At 40.4% G+C, this 11,214-nt stretch overlaps 1 protein-coding gene across 1 annotated transcript; it reads right to left on the bottom strand.

Moving 5' to 3' along the window:
• Positions 1-73: 73 nt before the first annotated feature.
• LOC100694496 (motor neuron and pancreas homeobox protein 1-like) lies at positions 74-3,459 on the bottom strand. Its single transcript, XM_003443269.5, has 3 exons — positions 2,465-3,459; positions 1,428-1,588; positions 74-1,228 (listed from the first exon to the last, which is right to left on the bottom strand). Exons 1-3 carry the CDS (start codon positions 2,928-2,930, stop codon positions 884-886), a joined length of 972 nt encoding a protein of 323 aa, XP_003443317.1. The 5' UTR covers positions 2,931-3,459; the 3' UTR covers positions 74-883.
• Between the last annotated feature and the right edge of the window lie 7,755 nt (positions 3,460-11,214).

Raw genomic sequence — 11,214 nt, 5'->3', positions numbered from 1 at the left:
TTTTCAACAAACTTGAAAACATGAATTTAAGGTAATTTCACAAATTTTATTAACAAGCAAACAAAAACTCTGACACTGCATTGCAAAAAACAGGAAATATATTAAATTCTATAACTGTTAAATTATATATTTTTTACAGAGTACAAGGGGAATGAGAAGGCAAACTTGAAAAGCAAGGCATGCAGATATTTCATCGAGTCCATGGTTTTAACTAAATACAAGCATTTCCAAAAAACTAAAACAAAGGGAAAGCATTCAATATCATAAAACAAACTACATTCCTAAAAAAAAATACAGTAGCAACACGACAGTGTGCTTGTTATGTGTTTATAATGCCCTGAAACTTCAGCTGAGTTCATGTAAATCACGTATTGTAACAGACCAGGAAGCCTGGATAATAATAGCATTGACACTGACACCATTTGTTTAATTTTATGTCTGTCTCTTTGTCTACTACCTTCTATGAAAGTGCCATTATCACCCGTTCATGTAGTTTAATTGCATGCGTGTACAAAGATAAATGTGTTTATTGCAGGTGGCAGGACAGGGACGTGGGCTTTAAATCATAAAGATAAATTCAAAAAGTCTGAATTATTTGTTGATTTTAAAGTCATAACTCATGGATGGATAGCTGGCTATTAAAGCATTAAATGTTCAGGTACATAACAATTGAACAGTTCTGATTTCATGTAATATTAATAACAGACTGAGATGTTTAGAGTTGGTTTAGCACTATGATCCAGGCTGTAAAAAACAAACTAACCAAGCAAAACTTTTAACAAAACGTTGTTTTCATTCCACTGTCTGCGTGCACAGGATTGCAATGGTATTACCGTTTTGATAATAACGCACATAAGAAGACATATAATAAAAACGGACGAGTTTATGATGGGAAAGCCCCAGTTTTTGTTCCTGGGCCTCGCTCCTCAATCTCCTCCTCTGAGTAATAGTTGTAGTTTCCCATTTCTCCTCCTGAATGCCTCGTGAACCCAACAGAGCCAAAGGAACTTTCCCTCAGCTCTTTTATCTGCTCTTTCTCATCCTCGTGTTCCCCTGCTATCTCCTCCTCATCCTCTAGGCTCAAGGTGCGAGAGCCGCCGTGACGTTTGATACTCTTTAAATCCATCCCGCTTCTTTCTCTGTCCGCGAGGCTGCTTGGAGTTACTTGTTCCCTAGTTTTGCGACTTCTCTTCCACTTCATCCGTCTGTTCTGGAACCAGATCTTAACCTGGAAATGGCAGGAATCATCACAGTTTGGACTATTTAGTAATGTAGCTGGGTGAACTTAGAATAAATAAAGTTGGTATATGAAATGCAAACAAGAATGTAGTAAAAATGAAACACCGTGGAGCTGTTAATGTTACACACAAAAAATGGCCAATGTTGGCTTATATGGTCATTCACTAACTGTGTCAGCATAGTCTAACCTGAGTCTCTGTTAGCATGAGCGAGGTGGCCACTTCAAACCGTTTAGGTCTGGATAGGTACTTGTTGAGCTTGAACTGGTTTTCCAGTTCCAGCAGCTGCTGACTGGTGAAAGCTGTTCTGGGCCTCCGACACTTCCCCAGCAAACCTGTCTGAGATGGTGCTGAGGAGAAACCAGAAACAGGCCCAGACAAATTATTTATGACATATCAATGATATTAATTTGTCTCTGCAAGTCGACATATTTCACTCGTTATGACTGGTAGGCCTGTAAGGGAGCAAATCATATGGTGACCTACACACAGGTAATCTATAAATGGGTTTAAGGAGGAAAGGAAACAGTGCAAAATCCCAAATCCTGGTTTCTCATTGCTGTCTGGAAGCCACGGGCCGACCTGTGTCACAGTGTTTCTGTCAGTTAACAGTTATTGCTTTGATGGAGGGTCATAATAACAGGATTGCTGCAGAGGAGTAATAAACTATCACAGGGGTCCATTACCTTAATGAAAACACTGTAAGTGTAATCAGTTGACTGAGTGGTAGGTCTGTGTCAGGTGTTACCTTTACCATAAACATTGCATGTTATTTGTATGACATAAATCGTCCTCAAACTACAGCTTCTCAATGTCAAAGCACTTTCAATACGAACACACAGGTGTTCGTGATCTTTACAATAAATGCTTATTGTTTCTTGGCTCAAACGACCTCAGAGAAAAACACATGCAGCTGTGCACCAAAAAATCAATGACTAAAGAAAAAAGTGTAAAATCAATTTACTCCGACATGAAATGCTTTATTGTTCTACATAAATTAACACACTGGCCAAATATATGATCAACAAAGAAAAAGCTGCTGTAAACACTATTAAATTGCTACTTAAATGTGAATACCAAGCAGAAGAATGTTATAACAAGTTTTATTAAATATTCAAAAACTTTGATCCACAAATTAAGATGTTGAAAAATTCTAACCATGTACGAAAATAACAGTGATAAAGTTTATAGGCGAGAAAAATGCGCTTCTGTAGAAACAAACTCACCATTATACTCTCTGAGTCTGGGCATCATCATCCCGGCTCTGATCCAAGGCTCCAGTGGGAGCGTCCCGGTGACCCCCTTCAGCTGCTCCGGATACGGATGGACCAGCTGCGTGAAGCCGGGGTACATGAAGGCGGTGTGCTGGCCTCCGAGGGCCGCCACGGGATACACAGAGCCCGGGTGCATTCCGATGAGACCCACCTGATGCAGGGCTGGGAATCCCGACTGGGACAGGTTGAAGAGATGAGACTTGGAGAGGACTTCAGACTGCGCCGGAGACGAGTTTGAGGAGTTTGGATGAGGGGAGGAGGGCGTCTCTGAGCCGCCGGTCGACAGCGGGCTGTCTCCGGGGCTCCTGCTGTGATACAGCCCGGGGGACGCACTGCCCGTGTCCGTCCTCTGGTCCACGTCGTGCGCCAGCAGCGCATCAATTCGAAAGTTTTTGGATTTCTCCATGGTGGCTGTCATTCTGACTCGAGATGTTTCTTCTGAACAGTTGATGTTATTTCGTGTGAAGCGTTTTTTGTTGTTTTTAAAACCCGAACCTAAACTTGATGAAATAAACTCTTCTGATGAACTTTCGATTTTTCTCTAAGGTCTTGATACACGGGTTAAGCTTGTCATTCCCTCTCACGGAAGAAATGTCTTTTTTCTGACCCACTGCACGAACTCTGCGTGTAAAAAACACTTCACCGCTCCGACAGTGAGCGCAAAAATTGCTCGAACCCAAGCGCACGACAAAGTCTGCTTTGTTGTGATTGGCCAGAGCGCTGCAGCAGCACAGGGGCAGGATACTCACAAACTCCTCTGGTGTTAAGTGGTCTCGTCCTCCACATGCATAGGTCACAGAAAAAGCTTTCTGTAAGCCCCTGTTAGAACCATTTAGGCTTCAATAAATCTGAAAGAAAGCAGAAATGATAACCTGTGTAGCAGAACTGTGTGAAAAGGAAAGAAAGATTAATAATGTGAACTTCTTCTTCCTTAAATGTCTGCGTCCTCTGTCTTTAACCCTGTTTCAGGTGAAGTCGAGGTGTAGTTTTCTCACACAACCTCTTACACACTCATTATATTACACATCCAACATGTGTGAGGTGCAAACACTCTTGACGACTATATTGCCTTAATTGCTGTAATCTTACTTAGAGTTATGACAAAAATTAATCATTTTACAGCTAACTCTTGATTAAACTTTATAGCCTGCTAAGGTTGACAGAAACCCAACTGTTCTTATCAGCGGCCGCTTCCATGATTATCGTCATCACCACACTACAGAGCACATAAAAGGGCAGTAAACGGAGAGAAAGCAAACTTTTCTTTGTTTTTCCCCCCCTGTAGACTAGAACCAAACCGGCAAAGTAGACACGGGTGACGGAAAACACGTAGTAGTTGGCATTTATTCTTCAATTATACACACGGTGCATGCAACCAAGATTTGGAAAGGGAAGACAGAGATATGCAGACAAGCAGCTGTATCTGTTCTTCTTCGTCTGTTGCATGCAATAGTACGTTTTATATATTAATGTGTACAAAAGAGGACGGCATGTAAGTAGTTTTAGCTTTCCAGGAGATCTTCCCTTTAACCTAAACTGATTCCTACGTGTCCCAGACAAACAGACAGACAATATCTTAATTAGGGGCTGAAACTGAGCAATTAAGCGTCACTTAAAGGGTTCAGCCTTCATCTATATAGACTTTTTTCCACAGTCACCAGGTGTGATTTCCTGCTGGATTTTACAGGATTGATAAGAGACAGTCATTGACCTGGGAAAACAAACTGTTCTCATGTCAAAGACAAATACACCAACACCTGCTGAGCTGGAGCACACAGCATTTAAGAGAAACAGCCTACGTGTTTAAAGTAAAAGTTGCATGTGTGTGCTGGAACGTTACATATATATTTAAGTAAATTATCAGCCGCCTCCTTTGACTGAAAGAGCTGTGCATATAGCAGGCTTTGATGTTCTGTAATTACATTAACTTACATCACTGATCAATTATTAAAGCATGGGCACAGCAAGGTGTCTTATCCTACCATGGCTAATGCACCCATCAGCGTGCAGCACAAAACTGTGCATAAACAAGAAGAGTCCACAAAGCAGCGTACATGTTTATCATATATTCTATAACATTTATTAGGTATCCTGTATTAACAAGAGCAAGCAATTTGATAGCAAATTCTTGGGTATTTATTATAAACTAATTGCTTTATGTTTTAGCGTGGGCGACTCGTTCTCAGTATCTTTGATGGTCAGATAGATCACTGTAATGTAGGACAGATCCAAGGCTGTAAAAACCGACTGTAAAATAATTACCACTCTGTGATCTCTTCTCCGTGCATTAGATAAGGCAGAGAGAGGATATAGCTCACCATTAAATACAGTCTGTCTAACATTTCTTGATGGCCAAGCATAAATATCATAAGCTTTGAGATAAGGTTCTGTAGACTGATGACATTGACATTTGAAATTTAACACCAAATAGAAACAGCGTGTTTGGTAATATATTAGAATTGTGATTTATGGTCATTAGACTGCCATTTTAATCATCCTTAAAAAAAATCTTTGTTTTCATATAACATCTGTGCATAGATGGTATCTGTTCACTGCACAGCAGAGATGGCCTGATCGGGTGTGTAACGTATCGTTCTACATCTGCTTTTGTTAAACGGAGACATTATTCATCAACCACATTCACTCATCTTCAGCTATAACAGCAGAAATCAGGAGTGAGGGTTTTAAGTGGCTGCACACTTTTTATCATTGTTCAAGTCTTTCAGTTTTCAGATAGGTGTTCTCATCTTAGAAGACATGACTGAAATTTAAGAGTTAACACAGGACGTCGGTTCAGGGGGAAGAAGAGTTTTTAAGGTGAAAGGCTGTGATGTAGGCTTTTGGGTTGTCTTCATTAAATTTAAGGAGGAATGTGTTCTCTCCTGACAAAAGGTTGTCCTTTTTGGTCCAATTTAACACAAAAGAAACTGAAGGAAAGAAGCGGAGCAAATGTTTATTCTTTCAGAAAATCCTTGATTTTATAAATTAAATGATTTATAATTTAATGCATTTCATTTAACCTCCCTTTCTCGTTCTCTCTCTGTCATGCACACACACACACACACACACACACACACACACACACACACACACACTGGTCTGACAAGAGCAACAATGCAGATCACAGAGTTAAAATGGATAAGAGCAAGCCACAGAATAGAAAAACAAGCCAACCCATCGCTCCCCTCTACCCTCAGCTGTAAAAGGAGCATTTATGTCGCCTCTTTTCATACACAAATGTAAAGGAGGTGGGCGATTCTGTCAGACCTCTATAGTTAAATGCCAAAACGGTTACCCCATTCTTGAAGTGCAAAGGCAGAGCCGATTTTATTTCACTTATTTTGTGCCAAGAACCTGTTTTTTAAACAGGGTGAACCTTTAATAGAATTTGTACAATTTAAAAAAATAATAATTTCCACCCACATTTGGCCACAGTGTGGGTGGAAATAATGCACATCATCTCATGACTCTCATGACTTTGCAAAGGACAGACTCTGTGCAGGCTTCTGTGGGTATTTTCCAATAGTTGACACTAATGATTGCTGCAAGGTAGCGCTTGAGACTTCAGCTGCATTTTCACATCTTTCACATGTATTCAAGCAGCACATGCAGGCCTGGATTACTGATGGGTTTTTGCAAACATGATGGAGCTTATTAGAGCAGTTAACAGGTTGCTTATTGCAAATAAACTGCTGCTTAAATGATGCTCACCAGAAAAGTGTTTGATTTGTTTTTTCTCTTCTGTCCAGTTTAATTCACCATATCATCTATGAGTCAGGAATATAATATACAGTCCACATTAATCTAGTCTATGTCAACACCACGCAACCATGGAAAGATACAGGCGTCAGACAGGGATTAACACGCCACGCATTTGAGTAAAGTAAAACATGACTGTGTATCCCAGGAGACTTTGGGTTGAGAAGAAAATTCCCCCAAATTCCCAACAGATAGAATATAATAAAGCCCGTTGTTCCCCAGCTGTCTGTGTCCTATTGTGGAATCTAGTCTAATATCTGCTTTTGGATTCTATTGTATCTTTTGTCGTACCCTCGTTTTGCTCCGATTGGCCTAATGGACCGCAGGGGAATGGAACACTTCCTAGTTGAGCAGCGGTGGGTGTTCGGGGTTGCAAGGTTCAACATTGTTCAAAATGAGTTGATTAATGACAGCCTTCAAAACTCAGACCGGGAGATAATGAGGAGGACAAGAGGGAGGGATGGAGGAGGAGGAGAGGAAAAGGAGGGGAGGCGGGAGGAGGAGAGCTGAGATTGGATGATTATTACTTAGCACAGTTAAGGGTGAGATGACAGTACAATGAAAATGAGGCTTCAGTGTAGAAGTGGAGGGAGAGAGGAGGCACATAGCTAATTACTCCTAAACAGAGGTCTGTGAATGATAGGAGGAGACAGACACACGTAGAGCTGGTTAGCACACAAAGACGGGGGCAGTGACTGGGCCGCAAAGGAGTGGCTGGGGAGAGTAGTTAAACATCTGTTGCTCTGTGGGACACCCAGTCTGCTCCTCAGAGCGAGGATCTCAAAGCGCTCATCGCATACATGTTCCTCAGCACGACAATGTGAAGCCTGTGCTAATCAGTCTTACACAAAACTGCTATTTTTGCACCAGTATTGTCAATATTTGTTCACATATAACAATAAGGGAACACCTTATCATGCTTCAGGGAACATGAACTCCCAGTTCCTGAGATATTTTAGCCGGAAACATAGTGACAGATCAACACAGACACAAAACTAAACTCTAAAAAGAAAAAATCAAAGTCACGATAGTGTATCACCAAATCATGTCAGCAATCTGCTTTTTTTTATGTTTGCTACTCTTCTTGTCCTCTCTTACCTGCATTTTTCTATAACTAATAATCGTTCTTTCCACAGCTGAGACAGCTCAATTAGCCTTGTGATCCACAGACACTCCCACCAATCCATGTTTGTGGCGTTTAATCAGTAGCATGCATGTGTGTGTGTGTTAGGTTGAGTGGTAGGTTATGAAAGAAACACATAATTCTTTGTAGTAACCTTGGGTGACACTGTCACATCAGCTTTATTTTGTTCCCCTTCTCCTCTGGTTGCTCTAGAACCTGACACACTGAGATGAAACATACCTTTATTGTTGAGTGAGGCAGATTAAATAAAAAAGGCCAGAGGGAGAGGCTTGTAACTCTGGGAATGAGTTTAGGTTGCAGATTTAGAATATTGCATCGCTGGCTGCTGTGGGGGTGTTGCATTCTTATGAAAGCGCGTCCTGAAGTGACCTACATGGTGATATATGGGCTGAAAACAATCTGGATAAATGAGGAAACGCTGGAATCTCAGCTGTTTCATACTGAAGACGCGGCACAGCCTTCATGTTTTTCTATCGCTTTTATTTTGCAAATATTCTGCACACATCCTCCTCTTAATTTAAACCATGGGGTTTAACTGTCTAAATATAAACTCGACAAAGTAGGGAAATATAAATTTCAGTTATAAAATGATTGTTTCTTTCATTAATGGGGGGAAAAAACAGTTACCCAAACCTACCTGACCCCGCGTGGAAAAAGTAATTGTCCCATAGACCTAATAACTGTTACTACTAATCTTAACTAATTTAGGATCCTGCCAATCTGATTTAAGCCACTCCACAGCAGTCGCAGGCCATCACTCTACCGAGTATTTTCAATCATGCACTTCTTTAGATGTCGTTCTGGGGTCTTCTGGATGAGTTACTGATGCACTTTTGGAGTAATTGTGATTGGCTGGCTACGCCGGGGAAGTGTCACCATCGTTTAGAGTTTCCTCCATGTGTGGATAACGGCTCTCACCGTGGTTCACTGCAGTCCCAAAACTTTAGAAAAGGTTTTCTTAGCCTTTCCAGACTGATACATGTCAGTAACATTCCTCCAAATTAATTTCTGTCACACTACATGCCAGATACATGAGTGCTCCGCTTTTAAACAGCATAAAACGGTATTTTTATAAGCAACTCTTCATCATTGACTTCTTTGTTCTTGATTATTCCATGAAGTTCTCGGCATATTTCCCTAAACTCATTCAGTAACAGTTCCACATACATAATGCCAAACGTCTGGCTCTAAAGACACTCGGGAGTATTTAGGAAAATAATGAGATCTGTGCCCCCATCACTTCATTTTATTGATGTTATTTTAGTTTTATCGTGTACTTTAGCTAAACACTCAGTTTACAGCAATGAGACACTGAACAATGATGTGACTGAATTTGCTCAAAAAAATAGGGAAATCGAACATTAATTTAATATGCGGCCTCTTTACTGAAAGGTGCGATTAAAAATGGCTGCCAGTTCTGGTTTAATAGCAGATGACGCCTGGTTGTCGTGCAGGAATCTCCAGCCTGGGACGGGTTAAAGGATGAAGTTGTGTTTCAGAAGGTTTCCAAGGGTTAAAAAGAGAATAAGCTTTGTTTTACTGGTCATTTAGGGCTGACGGGCTTAGAGGAGGGGCTGTCACTGCTTGATGCATGTTGCGCCACGCTGAGGATGAGGTCTCATGTTCCTCACTGATCCTTTTGCTTACATGTTATGTCTTCTGTCATTATTGTTTCTCCCCAACCTTCTGCTCCTCTCTTTGTCTTCTTTTTCCATACTTTTTGCCAATTTTGTTCATCTAATGGCAGTCTGAACAAATGCATCAGTTACAGTAATATGCAATTAAAAAAGCAAGTGTTAAAATCATCAGTACCATTGGGGGCCATAATGTCTTGATTAAAAGTCATTATCCTTCCCATTTTGCTCTAAACAGCTTCTAAGCACCAATCAGGAAACTCAGTTTTAACTGCCTTTTCACCCTCCACGAGACAGTTTATACTATGAAGAGCAACGATTTCATCGTCGTGCTTGAAGCAGCCTGGGGCCTTTTTGAAATTTAAGGAAAATGTCACAGAAACAACCTGATGTAGTAACAGGACCCAGAAAGCTGATGGGAAGATGAATAGCTGCCAAAACTGTGCTCTACTGCACTAAAATGAATAAATTCACAGCCTTTGCATGTTACAAGTAATTTATATTCACTGAGGCAGATACACTCACATACATGCCTGCTAGTTTCTGAGCTACCTGTCATCCTGCCTAATGTCTGTAAATGAGCACCTAACGATGTGTGTGAAGCTATTTGCTTATCTATATCATTGCCGCAGGTGCTTGTGTTCACACGCAATCTATGTGAAGATCATTACAAGACACAGATGCACACACAAACACGCCAACTTTTGCTTGCACAGTGAACAGGATGTGTTATCACTTGCATGAACTTGTAATGCAATGCAAGCGACTGTGTGGCAGAAAGTGAGCACAAGCCCTTTGTTACGCCAAGCTAGTGGAGAAGTTATAAGGATATTAAGATTGGTTGGTCAGTCTAGCATTTTTAATGCTTTTAAAACAATTTTTAAACAATTTAAACAGTTAAATTAAACATTTTTAAACAATTATTAGCTGGATGGCAATGATTTTTGGTACATTCACATTCACTGCATATCCATCCGGTCTTTTAGTCTGACATCATTAGCTGTTTCCGGGTTCAAACTCTGCTTCAGGTCCCAAAGTCAAACGAACACTGTGGCATCATTGAGAGTTACAAACGGTCTACATTATTTCATCTGTAATAAAATGATGAGTGTGGCTGTTTTACCAGGTAAACGATTAAGTTTAACATCCATGAAAACAGAATTTATAAAGTTTAACAGAGTTAGAAGTTAGCAGGAAGTTAGCTCGCTAGCTTCCACCTAAGCATGATATAGCATGTTCTGACTGAGCGATTTCTGAAACATTCAAACGTACAGCTCTGCTATCACTTCCAACATAAATGAAGACAGAAAACTAAACAGCAGTGACGTTTGTAGGGTTACTGAAGTTGGGCTAGCTGGTATATAATGATGTGCTACGTGATCGCTAGCGACACAGCTATGTTAGCATAGCATAAACACAGTGAAGCTGGAGGATGAACGCTAACTTTTTTCCACTCGATAAAAGTTAACGTGAGGGTTCCTGATGGTTAGGGACAAATGCAATCGCATGGCAGGATGCTGTAAACGGACCAAACTTCAGTCAGGAGAACAACTGAGATAATCCATCCACAATACCAGGTTAGTCATTAATATACTGCTGCATGGGCTGGGCTGTAGTTACATGTAAGGGTTTAAAACTGAGCTTTAAAATGAACAGCGGTAATAAAAACCGAGAGAAGCCGACAGTGATCACTGACTGTTTTTAGGGGCTTGTTCAGATTAAATAGAACAAGATACAAACATGTTAAAAACACAACAGCCTTAATGAACGCAGAGTAGTTTGGACCCGGAAGCAGAGCTCATCACGTCATCATTTAACTACTGGATAGTGTTCGGAGAATTCTACTGGCTTTGAAAATCTGCTGACCTTTGATTTTGGGCCACTAGCAGACTGTGAGAATCATTACTTTTCCAATGAAATAAAGTATCTCTACAATATGAATACATTATTTTATGTTAACTTCCCATGTATCACCATTGTTTAAGTTAATTATGACTGATAGGCTGTAGTTCCCAGAGGTGTTAGCTGTGCTTTGTATAAATTCACAAACATTGGCAGGTTAGCCTAGTTATCATAAGCATTTTAGCATGGTGCAGATACAACACAGTTTTAGTTAAAATCCAAGAATATTTGAATAAAGTCAAACTTTTATAAAACAGGCACTT

Source organism: Oreochromis niloticus, linkage group LG16 (genome assembly GCF_001858045.2).
Source record: "Oreochromis niloticus isolate F11D_XX linkage group LG16, O_niloticus_UMD_NMBU, whole genome shotgun sequence".
NCBI classification, from domain to species: Eukaryota; Metazoa; Chordata; class Actinopteri; order Cichliformes; family Cichlidae; genus Oreochromis; species Oreochromis niloticus.
Note: the sequence above shows the minus strand (reverse complement) of the source record. Positions and strands in the feature narration are given on the sequence as shown.